This window comes from Myotis nattereri (genome assembly GCF_964212035.1).
Source record: "Myotis nattereri genome assembly, chromosome: 1".
In the NCBI taxonomy this organism is placed as follows: domain Eukaryota; kingdom Metazoa; phylum Chordata; class Mammalia; order Chiroptera; family Vespertilionidae; genus Myotis; species Myotis nattereri.
This window is the reverse complement of record NC_138075.1, coordinates 47,395,290-47,421,516: the sequence shown is the minus strand read 5'-3', so window position 1 is coordinate 47,421,516 and position 26,227 is coordinate 47,395,290. Positions and strand designations below refer to the sequence as shown.

General features: G+C 39.9%; 2 protein-coding genes across 2 annotated transcripts in view; one reads left to right on the top strand and one right to left on the bottom strand.

The window, feature by feature from the left end:
• Positions 1-26,227, top strand: part of TRIP4 (thyroid hormone receptor interactor 4) — a 64,033-nt gene that overhangs the window by 15,124 nt on the left and 22,682 nt on the right. Inside the window, exons 5-9 of the mRNA XM_081103117.1 lie at positions 619-697; positions 10,153-10,282; positions 13,348-13,563; positions 18,858-18,984; positions 23,998-24,185. Of these exons, the coding sequence (XP_080959243.1) occupies positions 619-697; positions 10,153-10,282; positions 13,348-13,563; positions 18,858-18,984; positions 23,998-24,185 (740 nt within the window). The remainder of the gene's footprint in view (positions 1-618; positions 698-10,152; positions 10,283-13,347; positions 13,564-18,857; positions 18,985-23,997; positions 24,186-26,227) is intronic.
• LOC308527067 (ubiquitin-conjugating enzyme E2 L3) lies at positions 8,651-9,333 on the bottom strand. Its single transcript, XM_081102397.1, has one exon. The coding sequence runs from the start codon at positions 9,319-9,321 to the stop codon at positions 8,857-8,859; it is 465 nt and encodes a 154-aa protein (XP_080958523.1). The 5' UTR covers positions 9,322-9,333; the 3' UTR covers positions 8,651-8,856.

The window sequence follows — 26,227 nt, the reverse complement described above, 5'->3', positions numbered from 1 at the left end:
TTTTTAAAAAGAAAGTATTGGCCCTGACCGTTTTGGCTCAGTGGATAGAGTGTTGGCCTGCAGACTGAAGGGTCCCAGGTTCGATTCCGGTCAAGGGCATGTGCCTTGGTTGCGGGCACATTTGGGGGGTGTGCAGGAGGCAGCTGATGGATCTTTCTCTCTCATCGATGTTTCTGACTCTCTATCCCTCTCCCTTCCTCTCTGTAAAAAAATCAATAAAATATATAAAAAATAAAAAAAATAAAAATAAAAATAAATGAAAGTATTGAATATTTTTTCCAATATTCTTGATGGCAAATCTTTCTCCTTTGAAAATAGGTTTTATATTCGTGTGTGTGTGTGTGTGTGTGTATTTTTTTTAAATTATCAAACCATTTAGGGTCACTTGCAGTGAGATCAGTTTTTTGTATGGTTCATGAAAGAAGGGAGCTATAGAAAGAGTAGGGCAAAACTCATTTGAATATATATTTTTTGGTATGTTTGTCAGAATAAAAAAGCACCAACAGTCTCATTTTTTTTTTATTGCCATAGCTAATGTGTAATTTAAGTTACTTTGTAGGTATATCAAGCAAACAACATAAATAACTATGGGATCATGTGACTTTTATTACTATATAGGTATGTACTCGTGAAGAACAGGATATTTTACAGCGTGACTCAAACAAGAGCCAGAAATTGCTCAAGAAGCTAATGTCAGGTAGGCAGTAATCTTTTGATTGGATTACTGTGGTGATGGATATATTTTGTTGTATCTGTATTTATTTCTCTTTCTCATATCCTGGTATGTAAGATGCAGTTTATTCACTCATTTATTCTATAAGCATTTATTTTTTAAAAAATTATTATTAAAACCACATAACATTGAGCAAAAAAACAAATAATAATGGTTTATAACCCGATGAGTAAAATATATCCTGAATTAACTAAAGGGGGGAGAAGGGACAGCTCTTTCTCATAGAAGAATTCTAATAAAGTGAGAGGAGATTTCTAGTCAAGATGGCGGTATAGGTAAATGCAGTACTCACCTCCTCCCACAACCACATTACAACAACTAAATTGCAGAACAGACTCATGACTATTCTGTTACAACCAATTTGTACTTCTTAATCCCTTCACCTTTTTTGCCTAATATCCCAAACCCTCTCCCATCTGGCACCCGTCAAAGTGCGATTAATCACAAAAACAATACGTAATTATATATGTGTTTTCTGATGGTCTTAGGCGATCCCTGTGAAAGGGTTGTTCGACCCCCAGATTGAGAACCACTGCTTTAACACTTCATATAATATTGGTTTGGTGGTGAGAGTATTACAGATGTTCCTTTAGTTTTTTCTTATCTGAGAAGGTCTTCATCTGTCCTTTTGGTTCTAAATGATAGCTTTGCTGGATAAAGTAATCTTGGTTGTAGGTTCTTGCTTTTCATCACTTTGAATATTTCTTGCTAACCCCTTCTAGCCTAGGGGAGCTCCCTCACTGGTAACAAACTCTTTTTTTCTTTCTGCTTTTAAGATTCTGTCTTTGTTTTGCCTTTTAATTATGCTCTGTCTTGGTGTAGGGCCTCTTTAGACTCAACTTGTTTGGGACTGTCTGTGCTTCCTAGACTTGTATATTTATTTTCTTCACCAGGTTAGGGAAGTTTTCTGTCATTTCTTTTTCAAATAGGTTTTCAATATTTTTTTCTCTCTTCTCCTTCTGGCACCCCATGATACGAATCTTATGCTTGAAGTTGTCCCAGAAGCTCCTTACACTATCCTCATTTCTTCGTATTCCTTTTTCTTTAAAAAAATATTTTTATTGATTTCTGAGAGGAAGGGATAGAGAGAGAGAAAAACATCAGTGATGAGAGAGAATCATCGATTGAGTGCCTCCTACATGTCCCCCATTCAGGGATCGAGCCTGCAATCTGGGCATGTGCCCCTACTGGGAATCAAACCATGACCTCCTGATTTATAGGTCAATGCTCAACCACTGAGCCAGACCAGCCGGGCTCTTTTTGCTGCTCTGATTATTTTGTGTGTTTTTTCCTTTTTATTTATTTATTAATTAATACATTAAGCGCCAAGCCTGTTTTGTCTTCCTTCCTGTTTAGCCCGCGATATCAGATTTCACTGATATGCTGGCAACACCAGTGACTGACCGGTCCGATGGAAAGTATAGTGTCAGTCACTGGTGACTGACATGGCGCTTACATGTTAATTTATTATTATTTTTTTCATCTTTATTGTTGAGAGTATTACAGATGTTCCTCTTTTTCTCCCCATTGCCCCCTTCCACCTGGTTCCTGCCCCAGGCCTTCACCGTCCTATTGTTTATGTCCATAGGTAATGCATATCTATATATATAAAAGTCTAAGCGATGGGCCAACTGTCTGGTAGCTATGATGCACACTGACCATCAGGGGGCAGATGCTCAATGCAAGAGTGGAAACCACAGGCATGGAAACATGGAACAGACTGATGAATCTCAGAGGGAAGGAGGGTAGGGGAAGGGCGGGAAGAGATTAACCAAAGATCTTATATGCATACTAGAGGCCCAGTGCATGGATTCTTGCACTGGTGGTGTCCCTCGGCCTGGCCTGTGGGGATCAGGCCAAAACCAGCAGTCCAACATCCCCCGAGGGGTCCCAGATTGCGAGAGGGCATAGGCCAGGGTGAAGGACCTCACCAGTGCACAAATCTGCTTCTAATATGCATATAAGATCTTTGTTTAATCTCTTCCTGCCCCCTCCCCTCTGAGAATCGCCCATATGTTCCAATTCCATGACTGTGATTCTATTTTATTCACAAGTTAATTCTGTTCATTAGATTTCTTATGCATTTATTTTTAATTTTTAGATTCAATTGTTGATATGTATTTATTGCCTTTTTATTGTTCAGATTTTTTATCTTTTTCTTCCTCTTCCTTTTCTTAGAGAATATCCTTCAACATTTTATGTAATACTGGTTTGGTGGTGATGAACTTCTTAAGCTTCTTCTTGTCTGTGAAGCTCTTCAATTCTAAATGATAGTTTTGCTGGGTAGAATAATCTTGGTTGTAGGTCCTTGTTATTCATCACTTTGAATATTTCTTGCCACTCCCTTCTGGCCAGCATAGTCCCTGTTGAGAAATCAGCTGACAGGCATATGGGTGCTCCCTTGTAGGTAACTAAACTACTTCTCTCTTGCTGCTTTTAAGGTTCTTTGTCTTTAGCCCTTGGAATTTTAATTATGATGTGTCTTGGTGTGGTCCTCTTTGGGTTCCTCTTGTTTGGGACTCTCTGCGCTTCCTGGACTTGTAAGTCTATTTCTTTTACCAGGTAGGGAAAGTTTTCTGTCATTATTTCTTCAAATAGGTTTTTAGTATCTTGCTCTCTCTCTTCTTCTGGCACCCCCATGATACGAATGTTGGTACATTTGAAATTGTCCCAGAGGCTTCTTACACTATCTTCATATTTTGGGATTATTTTTTCTTTTTTCTCTTCTGGTTGGGTGTTTTTTCCTTCCTCATAGTTCAAATCATTGATTTAGTTCTTAGAACCCTCTACTCTACTGTTGCATCCCTGTAGATTATTCTTTATTTCACTCAGTGTATGCTTAATTTCTGACTGGTCCTTTTCCATTTTTTTTGGCATTCTAAGATCCTTAAAAGTCTCACTAAATCCCTTGAAGCTCTCATTAAGATTATTGCGTAACCTTATAGCCATGGTTTTCAACTCTATATTCAATAGTTTGCTTTCTTCCATTTCTTTAATTTGTGACATGTTTCTTTGTCTCCACATTTGGCTGCTTCCCTGTGTTTGTTTCTGTGTATTGGGTGGAGCTGCTATGTCTCCTTGAGTTGGTAGAGTGGCCTGGGTAGAGCTGCTATGTCTCCTTGAGTTGGTAGAGTGGCCTGTGTAGTTTGAAAGTGCCCAGGCAAGGCCCAGCTGTAAAGCAAGGCAGGCTGATACTAGTGCAGGTCTTGGGAATTTTGTTGATAGGTGTCCTATAGGGCCCAGTGGCTTAGCCTCCCCACTCACCTAAGTTGAGCACTCTAGGTAAGCCCCTTTATGGGCTGTGTGCACAGTCTTGTTATAGTTGAGACTTGATTGCTATTGGTGTCACTGGGAGGAATTGACTTCCAGGCCAATTGCCTGTGAGGACCAGCTGTGACTACAGTGGGAAAGCTGCTATGCAAGAGACACCCTGATGGAGCAGGACTTGCTTCAGTGGGGTTTTGGTGCTCACTGGGTCTGCCCCTTGAGTGTGTTGCTTATGGATGTGTAGAGTTGTAATCTAGTATGGTCTGATGCTGTCCTCTGGGTGCACTGGCTGTTGGGCCTCCAGGGAGTTGCAAAGTCAGCCACTGCCTGGGGTCACCCAGCAGGAGCTACAGAGAGATCTGCAGATTCCTCCTATTTGTATTGGGTTTGGAAGTGCCCAGGCAAGGCACAAATGTAAAGCAAGGCAGGCTGATGCTAGTGATGGGTCTTGGGCATTTTATTAATAGGTTTGGGGCTCCGTGATCTGGTTGCAGTTTGAGAGATTTTAGCAAAGTCTGAAGCCTGGGCAAGGACAAGCCATTCATATGCAAAAGCTGCTGCACAGGTTGGGTGGGGCTGCAAATTGGATGAGGTGGGGTCTCAGGGAATTACCATGGTGGGACAAAAAGAAATGGCTGCCAGTCAGCCCTGCAACTGGGGGGGGTCCCAGCATAAGAACAATGATCCCTGTGAATACCTCTGTCTGGAAGAAAGCTGTCCCTGAGTTCCTGCCCCATTGGCAGATAATTCACTTCCTCCTTGCATGTGCCTGTGTCACCTAGGGCCTTGCCTTGGTGCTGGAGCTCAGAGTAAGCAGGACTTTGTAAGTTCCTTCCTGCACCAGCCCTTTAAGAGGAACAGGTGGGTTTCCATCAGCCTCCGTACCACTGAGCCCCAATCCCTGCTGGTTTTTACAGCACTTAATTATAGGAACTTATTTTCCCAGCTCTGAGAGCCTGGGCTGGGGGTCTGGTGTGGGGCTGGGACTCCTTGCTTCTCACAGAGGGGGGTAGGCTCCACAGAGACAGCCTCCCTCCCAATTAAAAAAGCGTCACACACTGTAACCGGTTTGGCTCAGTGGATAGAGTGTTGGCCTGGGGACTGAAGGGTTCCAGGTTCGATTCCGGTCAAGGGCATGTACCTTGGTTGCGGGCACGTTTCCAGTGGGAAGTGTGCAGGAGGCAGCTGATCGATGTTTCCTTTCATCGATGTTTCTAACTATCTCTCTCTCTTCCTCTCTGTAAAAAATCAATGAAAGATATAAAAAAAAAAAAAAGCATCACACATGAGTGCAGGTCAAGCTCATTCCATGCCTCTGGCCCTCCTACCAGTCTCAATGTGACTTCCATTCAGCCAGCTTTCAGGCAGTTCTGGATAATGGTTCTATATTTTAGTTGTGGGAGGCAGTGAGTACAAGTGTTTACCTAGGCTGCCATCTTGGTTCTCTGATTGGGTTTTTTTGCTTCCTTATATTCCAAATTGCTGATTTGATTCTTGGTTTGATCTATTACTGTTGATTCTCTGTAACTTATTCTTAATTTCAGTTATTGTTTCCTTCATTTCAGACAGTTTTTTTTTTTTATGGTTTCTGTGTTCTTTTTCATGCTGTTGAATTCTCACTAAGTTTCTTGAGCATCCTTATAGCCATTGTTTTGAACTCTGTATCTGGTAGTTTGCTTGCCTCCATTTCATTTAGTTCTTTTTCTGGAGATTTCTTCTCTTCTTTCATTTGGAATCTGTTTCTTTTTCTCTGCATTTTGGCTACTTCCCTAAGTGTGTTGCTATGTATTAGGTAGAGCTGCTACCTCTCCCAGACCTGGTATAGTGGTCTTGTGTACTAGGTGTCCTTTAGGGTCTAATAACATAGCCTCCCCAGTCTCCCAAGCTGGGCACTCTAGTTACACCTCTATATGGACTGTGTGCAGTGTCCTGTTGTAGTTGAGCTTTGATTGCTATTGGCAGTACTGGGAAGGATTGACACCCACCTCCCCAAGGCTGCAATAATCAACTGATTATAGCAGAGGAGCTGCTGTGCTGGAGCTGATCCTCCTACCCAGCAATATTTGCTTCAGTAGGGCTTTGATGCCCACCAAGTTTGCCCCTTGAATTTGTCACTCCTGGATGTGGTAGGGTTGTAATCTGGCATGGTCTGAAGCTGTTCACTGAGTACACTGGCTCTGGGGCCTATTACGAGGTGCAAAGTCAGCTGCTGCCTGTGCTCTGCCTGGGGCATCCAGCAGGAGCTACTGAGTGATCTGCAGATGGCTGCTACTTATGCTGATCTTGGAGGTGCCCGCGAGAGGCTAAGCTGCAAACCAAGGCTAGCTGCTGCCCGTACCAGGCTTGGGCCCACTTAGCAAGAGATATGGGGCATGCCAAGACCGGATGCTGCTTGTTTGTAATTTTTGAACTTTTAAGAGATTTTAGGAAAGTCTGCAACAGGAGCTAAAACAGGCAGTTTGTATAGAAAAGCCACTGGAAACAGCTTGGGTGGGCCTACAAGTTGGGTGGGGCAGGGTGTCAGGGAATCACCTGGGTGGGGTGAACACTGTGAACCAGGTTGATGGAGAGTCAGATGTGGTGCCTGCTGGCTCTGTTGGGGAGGAGGGTCTCAGAAAAAGAACAATGATCTCTGTCAGCACTTTTATCTAGTAAAGAGCTGTCCTCTGCCAGTTTTCCCCCTGATGTCAGACAATTCAATTCCTCCCCTTATGTTTCTGATGCCTTTCAAGTTGCTGCCCTGCACTGGATCTCAGAGGAAGTGAGTCCTAGTAGGTTCATGCATGGGCCCTTTAAGAACTGCCTGGGACTTCAACAGCCTCTCACTCAGCCACACTCCCCGCTGGTTTTTACAGCCAGAAGTTATGGGGACTTCTCTTTCTGGTACTGGAACCTGAACACTGGGGGCCTGGTATGGGCTGGAACCCCTTGTTCTTCAGAAAGTCCTCCTCAGCTAAGGTATTTCTTCCATTTTAAAAAATTATAGCATCCAGAGTAAATCATCATTTTATTTATTTATTTATTTTTGTTTATCCTTACCCGAGGGCATTCTTTCCACTGACTTATAAAGAGAGTGGAAGGGATGGGGAAAGAGAAACATTGATTGGTTGCCTACTGCACACTCCCTCATGGGGGAGGTAGTCAAGCTCGCCAACTGAGGTATGTGCCCTTGACCAGAATTAACGCTGCAACCCTTTAGTCCACTGGCTGATGCTCTAACCACTGAGCACCCGCCAGGACTCCTTTCAATTTTTATCCTGCTCACGTGGCTGTGGGACCTGCCTGTTTTGTGTTTCTGCCCCTCCTATAGTCTCAATGTGGCTTATTCTGTAAATCTCTAATTGTAGAACTAACATTCAGCTAGATTTCAGGCTGTTCAGAATGATGCTTGTTTTGTAAGTTTAGTTGTAATTTTGACATGGTGTGGGAGGATTTTCATGTTGCATTTATCTACATGACCATCTTGTCTGGAAGTCCCCTCAATATTTTTTTAATTAGGATTTCTTTAAAGTCATTATTATGAGAAACGATAGTTCTAAGTGCTTTTTCAGCTGCCTCCTGCACACTCCCTACTGGGGATGTGCCTGCAACCAAGGTAGATGCCTTTGACCGGATTCGAACCTGGGACCCTTGAGTCTGCAGGCTGACGCTCTATCCACTGAGCCAAACCGGTCAGGGCTAAGTGCTTTTTTTATATTCAGAATATAAGAATCAGTCAATCTCTCTGGCTGTCTTTTTTTGTGTCTATATGTTTGTTTAAAACATATATTTTTATTGATTTCTGAGAGGAAGGTTTAAGGGGAAAGAGATAGAAACATCAGTGATGAGAGAGAATCACTGATGGACTGCCTCCTGCATGCCCCACACTGGGGATTGAGCCTGCAACCCAGGCATGTGCCTTGACCAGGAATCGAATTGTGACTTCCTGGTTCATAAGAAGATGCTCAACCACTGAGCCAAGCTGGCCGGGCTAATTTTTTTTCCTCATCCGAGGATGTGAGTTTTTTCATTGATTCCAGAGAGAGAGGAAGGGAGAGAGAAAAGGAGAAAGAGAGAGAAACATCAATCAGTTGCCTTTCATAGGCACCTCAACCAGGATCAAACCCACAACCTGTGTATGTACCCTGACCCAGAATAGACTCATGACCCTTTGGTGCATGGGGCAACACTCTAACCACCTGAGCCACACCGGCCAGGGCTGTTTTTAAATTTTAAAAGAAAGATTTAATAGGATTTTGAGATAAAGAGAAAGGTCAGCCTTCATTATAGCCTAGTTGTTTTCATAACAACTTTTAGATCTTGGTTTTGTCATAATTTATGGCTCTTTTTCTGGGAGTTGTATATTTATAGTATGCTGTCACGAAGTAGATAACACGAGGCCAAGGAATGAATGTGGGCTTTATTTAATTAGACCTAAGTTTAAATTTTATTTTTACTTTCTAATCTCTGAGTGAACTCAGTGATTTTATTATTTCTGAACTTTGTTTATCTGTAAAACAGATAATACAAACTTTCTGACAAGGTTATTATGAGTATTAAATAATGTATATTAAGTGCCTTAGTATCTAATAAGTTCTCATTATTTCTATTTTCTTTTTGCAATTTCTCCTGTTTCTTCCATTATTTATTTATTTATTTATTTATTTATTTTAGAACATCTTAAATTTTTAATCCTTTCTTTACAGGTTACCTAAGACCACTTTTGATTAAGAAAACTGTAGAAAGTTAGTAACTGCCACAAGCAAACGCCAGGTGGTGGCCTGTGTCAATTTTCCACAGAGTCCTGCTTTGCGGGATGTCTGAATGCACTGCTTGGGGTCTCTGCTCACACTTGCTGGAATCAATCGTGGCAGATTTTAGTCCACAGGTCGCTTTTCCCCATATTTCTTTGTAAACTCTTCAGCATTCTTACAGAATTTTTTACGGTCCTTAGAGTATTCTTCAGCTAGGTCAGCCCGAAGGGGGTGCTCAGGCTGGGGGTCATTCACCAGTGCTATGAGAGACTGGATTACTTGGTCGGTTTTCGTTGCTGGCTTCCAGTTTTCAGCACTAATTACTGGCAGACAGACCTGTCCCTTTTCATCGATGTTGGGGTGATAGATCTTTGTTTTAAATGTAATCTTCGGTGGTTTGAATGGGTATTCTGCTGGAAAGTTGATTTCGATTCTGAAGGCCCCCTTATCATATGGAGGGTTGTCAGGAACAATAAGCCCTTGCCAAGTCAATAAATTAGCTTCATCAACCTGGATGTTTCGGAAGTTTTTCATTCCACATTTGCGGATTTCTTCAAGCTCCTTCATCAGCCTCCTGCTGGCCGCCATCTTGGATCTGGTGCTGCTCCCATTATTTATTTATTTTTAAAAATTTTATTGATTTCAGAGAGGAAGGAAGAGGGAGAGAGAGATAGAAACATCAACGATGAGAGAGAATCATTGATCAGCTGTCTCCTGCATGCCCCCTACTGGGGATCAAGCTTGCAACCTAGCCATGTCCCCTGACCAGGAATTGAATCATGACCTCCGAGTTCACAGGTCAATGCTCAACCACTGGGCCACACCAGCCAGGCTATTTCTTCCATTATTTAGTTTTTAGTTTTAAAATATAAAAGTATGGCCCTGACCGATTTGGCTCAGTGGATAGAGTGTCGGCCTGCGGACTCGAGGGTCCCGGGTTCAGTTCCAGTCAAGGGCATGTACGTTGGTTGCGGGCACATCCCCAGTAGGGAGTGTGCAGGGAGGCAGCTGATTGATGTTTCTCTGTTATTGATGTTTCTAACTCTCTATCTCTCTCCCTTCCTCTCTGTAAAAAATCAATAAAATATATTAAAAAGAATAAAATATAAAAGTATGTTTAATGGTGATATTCAGTCCTACTTAATACAGTTTTTCATTTTTAAAGCATTTAATATTGTGTTGTTAAACAGTTTGGTACCCCTTGGTGATCCAAATTTCTATAAGGGAAGAAATGGACCTTAATATTGATGGAGAACCTACTATGTGCTAAGCACTGCCTGTGTACTTGTTTTCCATTGAAATGAAGGCTGTCAGTCATCAGGGCAAAGCCAGATCTTCTGATTTTATTTTTCGCTGCACAGTGATACAACTAATTTGTCTTGTAAGCTGACACCATTTGATTTTCTTATTGAATTTTAGGGACGGAGAATTCTGGAAAAGTGGACATCTCTACCAAGGACCTTCTTCCTCATCAAGAGTTGCGATTTAAGTCTGGTCTGGAGAAGGCTATCAAGCATAAAGACAAACTATTAGAGTTTGATAGAACTAGGTATGATATGATTAGAATAAGTGCTAAGAAGTAGACTAGTCCACAGATTCTGCCCATTAGAAATTATTTTGGCACTTGATACATTCTTAGGGGTGGAGTATGAAAAAGATTACAGGGAAAGAACAGCTTGGATGCTCTACATAGGAGGCCTATATGTATTTTTTAAATCGATGTTTGAATAAAGTTTTTTAAAATATATCCCACCAAGAGGATCCTACTGAGAAACATTTTTTTTTATTTTTAATACATGCTAGTATACATCCGGAAAGTTTCTTTGGGTTGAATAATTCCCCACATGTTTCACTTACAGACATTCAGTCATCATATATATTAGAGTGCAAACTGTTGTGTTGGGCTGTGGAATATCTATGAGACATTGCCTCCGGGCGAGTGTAGGTAACTCCATATCATTGACACGAAATTTGTTTTCTAATTTAATGATTAATATATTAAAATGTTTCTCAATTGGCTTTTACATTCCTATGTTTTTGTCATTTAGCCCACTGACTTTTCTATCTTTTTTTTAAAAAATATATTTTATTGCCAGAACCGGTTTGGCTCAGTGGATAGAGCGTCGGCCTGCGGACTCAAGGGTGCCAGGTTCGATTCCGGTCAAGGGCATGTACCTTGGTTGCGGGCACATCCCCAATGGGGGGCGTGCAGGAGGCGGCTGATTGATGTTTCTCTCTCATTGATGTTTCTAACTCTCTGTCCCTCTCCCTTCCTCTCTGTAGAGGAATCAATAAAAAAAAAAATATATATATATATATATATGGTATTGATTTTTTTACAAAAAGGAAGGGGAGAGGGATAGAGAGTTAAAAACATTGATGAGAGAGAAACATCCATCAGCCGCCTCCTGCACGCCCCCTACTGGGGATGTGCCCACAACCTAGGTACATGCCCTTGACCGGAATTGAACCTGGGACCCTTCAGTCTGCAGGCCGATGCTCTATCCTCTGAGCCAAACCGGTTAGGGCTGACTTTTTTTTAAGAGACCGAATTTGCTAGTTCTATTTTCTATTTCTTTCTCTTTCATCTTCTTCTTTGGGACCAAATACATATGTTGAAAATCAGTTAATGGTAAAAAGAAAAGAAATTAAATAGGACATAAATGCTCACTTCTCAAATGGCCACGTGAGGGTTCTTAGACCCCAAATCTCTTATTTACTGTAAATGACCTGGTAGTCTATCCCTGGCATTACAGTTCTTTGTGTATGTGTATTTTTATTTATTTTTTAATATGTTTTTATTGATTTCAGAGAGGAAGGAAGAGGGAGCCAGCAACCCAGGCATATGCCCTTGACCGGAATTAAACCCGGGACTCCTCTGTCCGCAGGCCGACGCTCTATCAACTGAGCCAAGCCGGCTAGGGCTATATGTGTGTTTTTAATCCTTTGGCCCTTCTAACACCAAACTGTTTGTTATCAATACATGAGATATAACTTTGAAAACTATTTCTTAAGCCTATTACCAGGTTTGTAATTCCATATTTACTCTTTTTTTTTAATATATATTTTTATTGATTTTTTACAGAGAGGAAGGGAGAGGGATAGAGAGTTAGAAACATCGATGAAAGAGAGATATCTATCAGCTGCCTCCTGCACATGCCCCACTGGGGACGTGCCCGCAACCAAGGTACATGCCCCTAACCGGAATCAAACCTGTGACCCCTGAGTCCACAGGCTGATGCTCTATCCACTGAGCCAAACCAGTTAGGGCTCCATATTTACTCTTAATCCTTTAAATATTACTTTTAGACCTACTCAATAAAACTTTACCTTAGAAATAGAATTAGAAATGGAGTGCATCTCTTGATAAGTAAAAACTGGAAAAGTGTCTCTCTCTATTGATGTTGCCCTTTTGCTGATTTGTTCAAGGGTACTACTTGCATTATTCAGGTTCATATATAGGACCAATTTTCTCCTGAGCCCTCTTAAGCTTCCCGCTCTGTCTACCTTAAAACTTTTATAATTCCAGCTGAATCTTGAGTAATTGAAATCACTATATGAATATGATTTGAGTGTTTCCCTATAACTGTGTATATTACAAATTTGTAATTATGCACAAATCCAGTTGATTTGTCATTTTATTATTATTTTTTAATCCTCACCCTAGGATATTTTTCCATTGATTTTTAGAGAGAGTGGAAGAGAGAGGGGAAGACAGAGAGAAATATTAATGTGAGAGAAACATATCCATTGGTTGCCTCCTGCACGCGCCCTGACCAGGGCCTGGGCAGGGGAGAAGCCTGCAACCTAGGTACATGCCCTTGATCAGAATTGAACCTGGGACCGTTCAGTCTACAGGCTGATGCTCTATCCACAGTGCCAAACCGGCTAGGGCGATTTGTTATTTTAGAGTATTACTTAACTTCTGTGAGCCCTGGGTTTATTATCTGTGGAATGAGAGAGTGGATCATCAAGATTTCTTCTAGTTCTCAGTTTCTTTGTTAGAAAGAGGCCTGATTATCATATTCAGAACTTGGCCACTGTATTAGTAAAGGACTGGAGATTTGGGGAAGGGGCTCTGACATATAGTAGTAGAGAGTAAGTGTCCTAAGAATAAGCCACAGGACTGAAGAGTCCAGATTAGAACACCAGTTTCTAAGGGAAAGGGTAGCAGTTGGGCCTAACAAGAATAGACTAAGTCCCAGTTATAGAGGGACTATCATATTAAATAAGTAAGTTGCCAAGACATGAACTCATCTGCAGCAAAACCAGGCAGAAGCCCAGATTTCAGAAGATGAGGACCAGAGTACTGTATTAAGGAAGCTAGAAGGACAGTGGATTATGGTGCAGTGTCTTTTCCTGGCTGACGATGAGATTAGTTTTAGGAGCTGAGCTGAGCTGAGCTTGCAATGGAGATAATTAATATGCAGAAGCTAGGAACCAGGCAGAGCTTGACCTAGTTTTAGAACATTCTTGGACCTCCATATTTGAGATAATAACCTTGAGGACAGCATAAGAGTTAGCTACCTTGAAGCAGTTTCCCAGTAATCAAGTTCCTATTTGTCAATAGGTGACCTAATTGCCATGTGTTGTTGTTGTTTTTCTTTTTCTTAGTATTCGAAGGACCCAAGTAATTGATGATGAATCAGATTACTTTGCCAGTGATTCTAACCAGTGGTTATCCAAAATTGAGCGGGAAACTTTGCAGAAGCGAGAGGAGGAGCTGAGAGAATTTCGACATGCCTCTCGGCTTTCTAAGAAGATCACCATTGACTTTGCAGGCAGGAAGATCGTGGAAGATGAAAATCCACTAGCCGAGTATCATAGCAAGTAAGTGGGTAGCAGCAGAAAAGGTCTGAAAGAAGGGGATGGTTTGATTGTAAAAGATTTACCTCATCTAATGGATCTGTTATTTTTGTTGACTTAAAAAAATAATATATTCATTTGGAATAGAAACATGTAAGAGTAGCTAAGAAAATTTTGAAAATGAACAGGGAGGGAAACTTGTCCTACTAGATAATTACAGTAGTTTTATTAAAAAAAAAAAAACTTTAAAAAAATTAGATACAGTTTGGGCACAGGAATAAGTAATGAATTAATAGACTCCAGAAGGAAACCTGTGTGTCTGTATTGTATGTGTATGTGTGCATGGGTGTGTGTTTATATGTGTGTAAATTTAATATTTGATAAAGGTAATATTTCTAAATAGTAAGGAAAGGATTTAATATATGATGGGATGATTGGCCACCAGCTTAGAAAATATCTATAGTAGATCTCTACCTCAAATCATTCTGTGGCCCTAGCTTGTTTGGCTCAGTGGATAGAGCATTGGCCTGCAGACTGAATGGTCCTGGGTTTGATACTGGTCAAGGGCACATGCCTGGGTTGCAGGCTCAATCCCTAGTGGGGAGCTTGCAGGAGGCAGCTGATCGATGATTCTCTCTCATCATTGATGTTTCTATCTCTGTCTCTCTTTCCCTTTCCCTTCTCTGAAATCAATAAAAATATTTTTAAAAAAGATAACTCATGACCTTTAACCCTTTGCGGTCCAATTTTATTTTTGGAATTCAAACAGTCTGGTCCAAATTAATTGACGGGATTGAATGTTGAACTTTTTAATGTTCTTATTGCTCGACGTTGGACCTGCTCCTAGCGCCTGGTCTGTCGAGTCAGCCTCGAGGTTGGACCGAAAAGGGTTAAAAAACAATCTTCTGTGATAGTTTGACTAACGAGTTAAATGTAAAAGAAATAAAAGAATTAGAAACAAATATAGACATATAGGAGGATATGGTTATTGTTTTGGTGTGATAAATCTCTAAGTAGGATCCAAAACCCAGAAGTCAAAAGACATAAAATATATTTAAAATAAAGTAAAAAAATAACAAACTTAGAGGAAATATTTTCAACATTTAACCAAGACTAACATCCATCTCTATATATAAAAGCCAAGTGACCGGAACAACTGGTCTCTATGACGCACACTGCAGCCGGCCAACTGGCCCAAGCGGGTGTGTGTGTGTGTGTGGCCCCACCCCACAGCCAGCCCCAGCAGGATTGGGGGTGGGGCCGGCCAGCCACCCTCCTGTGGCCCCCCCGCCAGCCCCTCCCCAAATCCCCCCCCCCCCCAATCAGCCCCCATCAGGACAGGCTGGCCGGACCCCACCTGTGCATGAATTTGTGCACCGGGCCTCTAGTAATATATAAGTAGGCCTTCTGCAAATTAAGAGAAAAAGACCACATCCTGGTCACTGTGGCTCAGTTGGTTGGGCATCATCCAGTGCACCAGGAGGTTGCCGGTTTGATTCCTGGTCAAGTGTATATACCCAGGTTGTGGGCTCCATCCTTGGTAGGGTGTGTGCAGGAGACAGCACATCCATGTTACACTCTCACACCAATGTTTCTCTCTCACCCTCTCCCTCTCCCTCTCTCTCTAAAAGTCAATAAAAATGTATTTTTAAAAATCCAGTAGAAAAATGGGCAAAGGCTAAGAATAGACAGTTTACAGGTGAAGAAATAAAAATAGTCATTAAATGTTTGAAAAGATACTCAACTTGTTATCAAAGAAATGCAAATTTTTAGCCATAGCTGGTTTGGTTCAGTGAATAGAGCCTTGGCCCACAGACTGAAGGATTCCAGGTTTGATTCTGATCAAGGCCATGTACCTCAGTTGCAGGCTCGATCCCCAGCCCTGGTTGGGGTGCATGTAAGAGGCAACCAATCGATGTGTCTCTCTCACATTGATGTTTCTGTCTCTCCCCCTCCCTTCCACTCTCTCTAAAAAAAAAAATCAATGGAAAAATATCTTCAGTGAGGATTAACCAAAATAAAGAAGGACATATTTTTAAACATATGTACCATTAAATTGGTTGAAATAAAATATATATAATATTGCATAATTTGTGAGTGTAAGAAAATAGGTGTGCTCTTTTACTGTGGATGGGAGTATTAAAATGGTACAGCCTCTTTCAGGTGTAAAGCTTAGTAATCAGGCAATCATATACCATACAATTAGATGCCTTTTTAGGAGATAAACAGGTACAGACACAAGCAGGACTGGACTTTGCGGTGCCTACTGTCCCCTTTGTTCACATGAGCATGAACAGACCAGTGTGAACTACACAGCAAAGGGCCTGTCTCTAATTCTGAACTGTGTGTGTTTAAAATCACACATACAATTGCACAGAAGGAGGAGCATAGGATCCCCCCCAAAATAAATAAAATAAATAAAGTGGTACAGCCTCAATATCAAGAATGAACTGTAATATACACTATGGATTTTGGGTGATAATGATGTCTCAGTATAGACTGATTAATTGTTACAAATGTACCACTTTATTGAAGGATGTTTGATAATGGGGGAAGCTCTGCATGTGTGGGGACAAGGGAGTATGAGTGTAAGGGAAATCTCTACACCTTACATTCAGTTGTGCTGTGAAACTAAAACTGCTCTAAAAAATAAAGCCTATTGGAAAAAAAATTGCCATTATGGCTACTTAGAGTTGAGAAGAGATACGCGTATTGGCTCCAACGAAAAGAAAGCACATAGAGATCTTGCCCTTTTTTTTTTTGTTTTGAAAATGATACCTCTGGCTCTCTCACACACACACACAAAAATGGATGTTAGTGAACAGAGAAGTGTTTTTCACAAGGCCAAGTCCGTGGCTTTTCTCTTTCATACCTGGCAACTACATGATCAACTTTTTCTAAACAAAGGAAATTCTACTTGCCCGCCTGGTCCCCCAATATTGCAAAATTTAAATAAATAAATAAATAAATAAACAAAGGAAATTCTGCCACTAGTTTCAAAATAATTATTTGTTCGCATCTATTATGTATATGATACACAGATATAAAGAAAAAAATAAAATTACTTCTGGGTGATGGGTTTAAGAATTCTTTTTCCTTCTATTAATTTGTATTTTCCAGTTTTTCCATAATAAAAATTGATTGCTTTTACAATAAAAATCATTTCATATCTCATAAGAAAGGGTTCAGCCTTTTAGAAGGGAAACTGGACAGTATCTCAAAATTTAAATGGTGCATACTTTTTGACTTATCAGCTGCACACCAGATATCAAATGCTAGTTTCTTTATTTGCCTCTCAACAGTTTTAAAAATTATTTGCCATTCTTGCCCTAGCTGGTTTGACTCAGTGGATAGTGTCAACCTGCGGACTGAAGGATCCTGGGTTTGATTTTGGTCAAGGGCACATGCCTGGGTTGCAGGCTCAACCCCCAGTGGGGGGTGTGCAGGAGGCAGCCCATCAATGATTCTCTCTCATCATTGATGTTTCTATCTCGCTCTTCCTCTCTCTTCCTTTCTGAAATCAATAAAAATATATTTAAAAAAATTATTTGCCATTCTGCCCCGGCCAGGTGGCTCAGTTGGTTGGAGCATCATCCTGTACACTAAAACCTTGTGGGTTCGATTCCTGTTCAGGGCACATACATAGATTGCAGGTTCAATCCCCAGTCAGGGTGCATACGGTAGGCAACCGATCCATATTTCTCTCGCTCTCTTAAAACATTAAAAAAACATAATCTCAGGTGAGGATTTTTTAAAAATTGCCATTCTGACTCATGAAAAATGGCATTTCATCATAATTTTATTCACATTTCGAACATTCTAAAAATGTATTCATTAGCTATTTGTATTATTTCTTTTATACATTATGGAGTTCTGGATATACCAGTACTTACCACTGTACTATGTCTTAAATCTATTTCTCTTCTTCAGATCCTACTGTCCCTGCCTTATTTTAGACTCACCTCTTCCTTCAAATTCTTGTACTATTGCTGAAACCGGTTTGGCTCAGTGGATAGAGCGTCGGCCTGCGGACTGAGGGGTCCCGGGTTCGATTCCGGTCAAGGGCATGTGCCTGGGTTGCGGGCATATCCCCAGTGGGGGGTGTGTAGGAGGCAGCTGATCGATGTTTCTCTCTCATCGATGTTTCTGGCTCTCTATCTCTCTCCCTTCCTCTCTGTAAAAAATCAATAAAATATATTTTAAAAAAAATTCTTGTACTATTTTGTTTTGTTTTAAGCTTCATGCCTTTGTTTTTGCCTTTCCCTTGGTTTGGAAATCCCTCCCCCAATTTTTGCCTTTCAAATATCTACCTCTCTCTCAACCTGCTTAAGTACAGCACATGGGATGATAGGATAATAACCACCAAATGGATTTTGCGTCATAGTATTAATTACATCCTCTCATGTTTTATTCATCATCCTTATAGCTGCCTTAAACCTGCCACTTAGATTCAAAGCTTTCTTGAAAGGAGGAGCTATGTCTTCTACAACCTTTTAAGTTGCCTTCCATATAACAGGTTCCTAACAAGTAACTCTTTAGTTGTATTCAAGGTCAGGTTCAGTCTTTCCTACTGGTAGAAGCTTTTCATTATGTGTGTCTCAGAATCATTATCATCCTACATTTGTCAAACATTCAGCAGGGACATGGAGTAAAGCAGCAAGTAATGTAGTGCTATAGAGTAGAGTAAGATACAGTCCCTGCAGGACCTATGATCTCTTACTATCCAATAGAGTTAGTTCCACCAGTGAACATTATCCCATAGGTTTAGAGCCAAGTAGTCATAGCAAACACGATCATAGGATGTATCCAATGACGAAATAGTAGGTGCTTTAGGACCTCAGAGAAAGGAGGAAGCACTTTTGTGTGGGGCCAGTAGAGGGCCTCATTAGAACTTCTGGGCCTTGAAGCAAGGCTAGAATTCATATCATCATGGAGGACTGGAGAGAGGGACTCCTGAGTGAGCAGAGGAGTAATTGAATGTGTTGAGTAAATAGGCTGCCATAGAATACTATTCTGTGGGTCAGATTGTTTCTAGGCAACTTTTCTAATTCTTGCATTTTTAATAAACTCATTAGACAGATAAATGATTATAGTGGGCCCTACCTATTTTCTTGGCATTCTGGAGCTTTTACTAACTCATTCCTTAGGGTTGTTGGAGTAAAGAGAAGGAAATTTGGGTGGGGGAAGGCGGTTATCTATGAACCCCTCTTTGAATTTTAAAATTTATTACTGTAGAAGGCTTTTTTATGGGTGATAAGTAAGTATGTTCTGAACATAGAATATTACCAATTATTGCATCCTTTGGTTTGTTATCACAGACTAGATGAGACAATACAGGCCATTGCCAGTGGAACCTTGAACCAATCACTGACCAAATTGGATAGATCTTCTGAAGAGCCTTTGGGAATTCTGGTGAATCCGAACCTGTACCAATCCCCTCCCCAGGTTAGTGGATCTTTGCTCTAATTGATAATGAGAGAAGTTTGGGCCCAGACATGTCTCCTTTCAAGTGTGCCTCTTTAATAGGCTTTAAATACCAATCCGCTTTCTCAGTATACCCACCAACATTATTCTCTGGTTCAATTCATTCCAGTCTTTCTGCAGCACTTCTGACAAGTTGACCTGTATTATCTTCTGAGTATTTTCAAAGAGAAGGTTTGTTAAGTACTATAAAGATTTAGATAATTCCATGGTCCTTTTGTTAGTGTTTTTTTCTGTATATTTTATAGAATATAGGTAGTCCCATAGAGTGATGTTTTAAATTAATACATTAATTCACATATTCATTGTCATCATTTATTTTTCTATCAAGTACATTGAGCACCTGTTTTGTACAAGCATAGTAGACATAACTTCTATCTTTAACCCTTTTCGGTCGTGCGTGGAGGCTGACTCGACAGACCAGGCGCTAGGAGCAGGTCCAACGTCGAGCTGAGGTCTAGTGAGACAGATAACTTCAACGTTCAATCCCGTCAATTAATTTGGACCAGACTGTTTGAATTCCAAAAATAAAATTGGACCGCAAAGGGTTAAAGAACTCAGAGACAAATAGGGGAAAAGATTATATATGCAACTTTAAGACTAATGGAGATATAAATAAAGTACAGTGGAAATCCAGAGGAGGGAAAGACTACTTCCAGTTGAGGGGATTAAAAGAGGCTTTTTATAGGGAAGCTGCCATTCATTACAAGTAAATATCCAAGAAAATGGATGTTTGGGGATGATGGGAAAAAAGCATTCCAGGCAGAATGAACTGTCGGAGTAAGGCATGGGTACACAATAGCATGGGAGATATATATGGAATACTGAATTTAAGCAACCTAGATAGTACTCATAAAAAGCATTATCGTGAGAAATAGACTAGGGTTAGGTAGGTAAAACCAGAGCTTAAATGTTTAGCTAGGAAGTTTTCACATTTGTATTTTGTAAATTAATGTGAGCCATAGAAGGTTCTTAAACAGAGAGTTGCATTCAAAGCAGTGCTGCAGACAGCTTCACTGGAAATATTTGTTCATCAGCACTGTATATGTGCTAGGTGTTTTTGCTAGGTGCTGGGAAATTAAAAGATAAAGGCCTAACTCCAATCCTTAAGGACTTCAAATTTAGTGGGAAGATGTGTTTAAATACAAATAATTACCTTTAATTAAGGTAATTGCTATGATAGACACATGTCATAGGTACAATAGGACTTTAGGAGAGAGTTCATAAGCCCACTCAAGGAGTCACAAAAGAAATAGTGTTTAAGAGGAGATGTAAGGGATGAATAGGAATTTTCAAGCAGACAGATCTGGGAAGGGAATTCCAGGTAGAAGATACAACATGTACAGAGGCTCAACAGTTTGAGAGCTTTGGAGAACCACAAGTAATTAAGTATTGCTTGAAGTTAAAATGGACTAGTAGGTGTATTAGTTTCCTAAGGCAGCCATGACAAAGTAACACAACTGCTTGGCTTAAGACAACAGAAATCTATTCTCTCAGTTCTCAACATTGAAATTAAGATGTTAGCAGTGCCGTACTCCCTCTAAAGCAGCGGCTCTCAACCTGTAGGTCGTGACCCCTTTGGCGGTCGAACGACCCTTTCACAGGGGTCACCTAAGACCATCCTTCATATCAAATATTTACATTACGATTCATAACAGTAGCAACATTACAGTTATGAAGTAGCAACGAAAATAATTTTATGGTTGGGTCACAACATGAGGAACTGTATTTAAAGGGCCAGAAGGTTGAGAACCACTGCTCTAAAGGCTCTCCTGGAGAATGCTTTCTTACCTCTTTCAGCTTCTGGTTCCTGTAAGGCAGCCCTTGATTTGTAGCTTGTCATTCTAGTCTCTGCATCTGTCTGCATATGGCCTTCTTTCCTGTGTATCTTTTAAAAAAATATATATTAAAGCCGGGGACAGTGAAACAAGAAAGGGCTGGGGAAATGAGCCTAGTCTGGTCTGCTTTGGCTTACTAGGAAGTCAGAGAAAAAGGGGCCTTGGGGACAGGGCCAGGGAGTTAGCCCTGGACGAACTGCCACTGCCCATTGCTACTTGGTTGGGGTGGGGTCCCTTAGAGTTTAGGAAATTACCTGTTGGGGGAAGGAGATGAGGAGGGGCAGAGAGAAGTTGAGGGTATGCTCCCTGGAGGAAGAGCTTGCCTCCTGTGTGTCTTTGTTTTTATGTGTTCTCCCCTTTTATAAGGACACCCACCAGTCATTAGATTTCGGGTCCACCCTAATCCAGTATGACCTTAACTCATTTACATCTACAGAGATTCTATTTCCAAGTAAGGTTCTGGTGGATGTAAATTTGGAGGGGATACTACTTAAGCCAGTACAGTAGGCAGCATCTTATTATGAAAGCCTTTATGTCTCATGCTAAGGAGTTTGGTTTTATCCTAAAGTAGACAAAGAAGAGGCCTTGAAGGATTTTAGCTGAAGATTGATTTAACATCCATGCCTATGTAGAGAATGGATTGGAGGGAGGAGTAAGACTAGAAGCAGGGAAATACCTGAAAAGATTATTGTAGTAACTCAGTGGGGAGATTCTGAGGGCTTAAATTAGTGTTGTAGCACTAGGAGGGCAGTAGACAGTTTCTTAAAGGCTAAAAAGGTAGATGAGACCACTTAACAGGGCTCAATAGTAATATTAAAAGGTAAGAAGAGATTAATTTAGCAAAACGACTGAGAGAATAGAGAAACAAGTAATATAAACAAGAACTGTAATAGAGAAGAACAGAATGTGGGTCTCAGAATTGTTCAAATATTAACATAATTATGAAATTACTTATTTCCCCTGTAATGGATCAGTTCTTCCTCTATGTTCCTACTGAAGAGTTTATATCCCTGTGTAGTATTTACTCAATTCTGCCTTATATGTTATATAGGTGGGGTTTTTTTTCAAGTTCTGTGTGCATTCTTTTTTTCTTCTTTATTGATTACGGTATTACATATGTAATACCCATTGCCCCTCCCCCCCACCTCCCACTCAGTGTCTGTGTCCCCCCTGGTGTCTGTGTCCATTGGTTAGCCTTATATGCATGCATACAAGTCTTTTGGTTGATCTCATCCCCTTACCCCGCCCTCCCCTACCTTCCCTCTGAGGTTTGACAGTCTGATTGATGCTTCTCTGTCTCTGGATCTGTTTTTGTTCATCAGTTTATGTTGTTTATTATATTCCATAAATGAGTGAGATCATATGATATTTATCTGACTGGCTTATTTTGCTTAGCATAATGCTCTCCAGTTCCATCCATGCTCTTGCAAATGGTAAGAATTCCTTCTTTTGTACAGCAGCGTAGTATTCCATTGTGTAGATGTACCACAGGTTTTTAATCCACTCATCTGCTGATGAGCACTTAGGCTGTTTCCAAATCTTAGCTATTATAATTGCGCTATGAACATAGAGGTGCATATATCCTTTCTGATTGGTGTTTCTAGTTTCTTGGGATATATTCCTAGCAGTGGGATCACTGGGTCAAATGGGAGTTCCATTTTTAGTTATGGTTTTTAAAAAATATATTTTATTGATTTTTTACAGAGAAGAAGGGAGAGGGATAGAGAGTTAGAAACATCAATCAGCCGCCTCCTGCCCACTCCCTCCTGGGGATGTGCCTGCAACCAAGGTACATGCCCTTGACCGGAATCGAACCTGGGACCCTTGAGTCCGCAGGCTGACATTCTATCCACTGAGCCAAACCGGCCAGGGCCATTTTTAGTTTTTTGCGGAACTCCATACTGTTCTCTACAGTGACTGCACTAGTCTGCATTCCCACCAGCAATGCACGAGGGTTCCTTTTTTCGCCGCATCCTTGCCAGCACTTGTCATTTGTTGATTTGTTGATGATAGCCATTCTGACAGGTGTGAGATGGTACTGCATTGTTGTTTTGATTTGCATCTCTCTGCCTTATATTTTGCATAGTTATTTATGTGTCTGTCTTCTATTAGGATTGTAACTTCCTTGAATGCAAGAACCATGATCTTTTTAATATTTTATATGTTGCTGCTTTATGCCTTTTCATATAGTTAAGTACTTGAATGTTTCTGTGATTTTTTTTAAATATACAAGTTGATTGGACTTATAAAATTTTATTGCAGAAAGATTCTTAGGGATTTATTTAGTCCAACCCCATTATTTTACAGTAAAGTGACACCTTTAGAGGTTAAATGATTGCTTAGAGTTTCTAGACTACCACACTAGCATTTTTCCCCATCTATAAATTACTAAGTAAAAAGTAAAAAAATTAAAACAACTAACCTAACCTCACCATCCTAATAAAGCCTCTTTTTTCCCCCTTAAATTTTGGAGCACTCAGTCTTCTTGCTCTGGATGGAAGAAACACTGACCTTTGTCTCTGACTGAACTACTGTCAGGACTCTTCAGGCTCCTGTAATTACCTGTACCCTATAATTTCTATTCTCTTTACATGATGGATGCCTCATTTCTGTAGTGCCCCATCCTCTCCTTTAGGGGCCAGTTCTTTAATGCAAGGTAAGAGAATAATACTTTTTGCATCCAGTCATCAGAATGACTGCCCCTGACAAGATCTGTTTGGCTTTATCATGGTACCAGCACATGAAGAATGTACAGATCAAAACGTTAAATCTTCATTGGGCTGATATATTTATGTTGGGAAACATAATGTATCCTATATAGATTATTAATAAGTATAAAATGGAAATAATTACAGACCAGTTATTTGGTGTGATAGTTGTACTGTTGCTGGAATTAGGAAGCTTTGTGTGGCGATTTCAACATTCTAATTATCCTCTAAGATGGAACCTTGTTATCATACCTGGGCTTCTACTGAATTTGTACCTTCTCTAGCTCTTTTGTCCTTGTTTCAAAGATGGGATAAATTTTTCTAAGAATATGTTCCCACTATGATTTCATTATTAGCATTCATCTCAGTTTTTAGATCTACTCCGGGTTCTTTCCTTTTCAGAACTATATGTTGTTTTTTCCCCCGTGTAGTGGATAGACCAGACAGGTGCAGCCACACAGAAGAAGGCTTTCCATTCAGCAGGATCAGAACCAGAGTTCAACTCATATCGGCACCAGTTGCGAATCCAGGACGAAGAATTTCAGGAAGGCTTTGATGGTGGCTGGTGCCTCTCTATGCATCAGCCCTGGGCTTCTCTGCTTGTCAGGGGGATTAAAAGGTAAGAACAGAAATGAATCTTGACAGTGAGAGATTTTACAGTGACATTAAGTTGATTTAGAGTTATGGATTAGAATTTATTTTCCCCAATCTAGTGATGATTTGTAATATTCGTTGGTACATAAAACTTGAAGCAATATATTCATTTTACTGACTTGATAATAGTTTTTATTTTTATTTTTTTTACTGAATAGCTTTAAAAAACAGGTTAAAATGGCTAAGGATTTTAGTCATAACAAACAATAGAATACCAGTTTTTTTTATCTTTGTAGGAAGTCTATTTATAAAACTTCTCTTGGTGCTGCCTTTGTAATAAGGCACTCAACTTTTTAATGGTTTGATCCTATTTGAAATTAAAGGTTTTTAATATTTATTAATTTTTTAAGACATTAGCTTATTTGGTTTTGTTTTTCTTTCATTCATCTGACTATCTATCATCCAGCTAATCTATCTATCTGAGTAACCATATTGAGAAACTATTTTACCACAAATTCCTTTACTACAAAAAGTGGAAGAAGTAGTAAGGAATAGAAGAAGTATAATAGAGTTGTTGTACCTGTTAGTGGTGATAGTAATAGCTTATAATTCCATGGTTTTATATGTTTCTTCTCAATTCAATTTTTAAAAATAGTTCGGTTTTTTTCCTTTTATAAATGTACATAGAAAATTGGAAAATACAGAAAAGTAGCTAGAAAAAAAAGATCACCTATAATTCCATCACCTAGAAACAGCTACTGTTAGCATTTTGGAGTGTTTATGTTCTTTTTCCTATGCAAATTATATAGTGAGGCCATAATATGTATTTATGTTTATGTTTTTCTTCTTTCACTTTTCATTACAACATTTATTTTTCCTTTTTTATCCAGTTTTATTAAGATAAAATTGACATTTGCCCTGGCCAGTATGACTCAGTTGGTTGATTCCCAGTCAGGGCACATTCTCGGGTTGCAGGCTTGATCCCCAGTAGGGACGCGCAGGAAACAGCTGATCAATGATGCTTTCTCATCAATGTTTCTCTCTCTCTCTTCCTCTTCCTTCCTCTCTTTCTAAAAAAAAAAAAAAAAAAAAAAAATCAATAAAAACATTACAAAAAGATAAAATTGACATACAACATTGTATTTGCTTAAGGTATACAACATAATGATTTGATATACGTATATATATTGCAAAATGATTGTTGCAATTAGTTTAGTTAACATCATCACCACAGTTACACACTTTTTGTTTTTGTGATGGCAACTTTTAAGATCTATTCTCTTAGCAGCTTTCAAATATATATAATAAAATATTGTTAACTATAGTCACCATTTTGTACATTATATCCCCAGAAGTTTCTTATAACTTGAAGTTTTTAACTTTTAACTACTTTTCCCATTTCCTTCTGGCAACCACCAATCTGTTTTCTGTGTCTATGAGTTTGGTTTTTTTCACATTCTGTATATAAGTGAGATCATACAATATTTGTCTTTCTCTGTCTAACTTATTTTATTTCTCTTAGCAAAATGCCTTCAATGTCTATCCATGTTGTTGCAAATGTCAGGATCTTCTTTATTTTTATTTATCATTTTAAAAAATATATATTTTATTGATTTTTTACAGAGAGGAAGGGCGAGGGATAGAGAGTTAGAAACATCAATGAGAGAGAAACATTGATCAGCTGTCTCCTGCACACCCCCTACTGGGGATGTGCCTGCAACCAAGGTACATGCCCTTGACTGGATTGAACCCGGGACCCTTCAGTCCGCAGGTCGACGCTCCATCCACTGAGCCAAACCGGTCAGGGCAGGATCTAATTTATTTTTATAGCTGTGACTAATAGATCATTATATATATATAAATATATATATCACATCTTTTTTTTTTTAATTAAGATATTACATATGTGTCCTTATCCCCACGTTACCCCCGTCACATCTTCTTTATCCATTCATTCATCAATCCATGTCTTGGCTATTGTGACTAGTTCTGCAGCGAATATGGGAGTACAGATATCTCTTCCTTCTTATTTTATCAGTTAGAATTTCATATGCCTGGCAGTGTCCT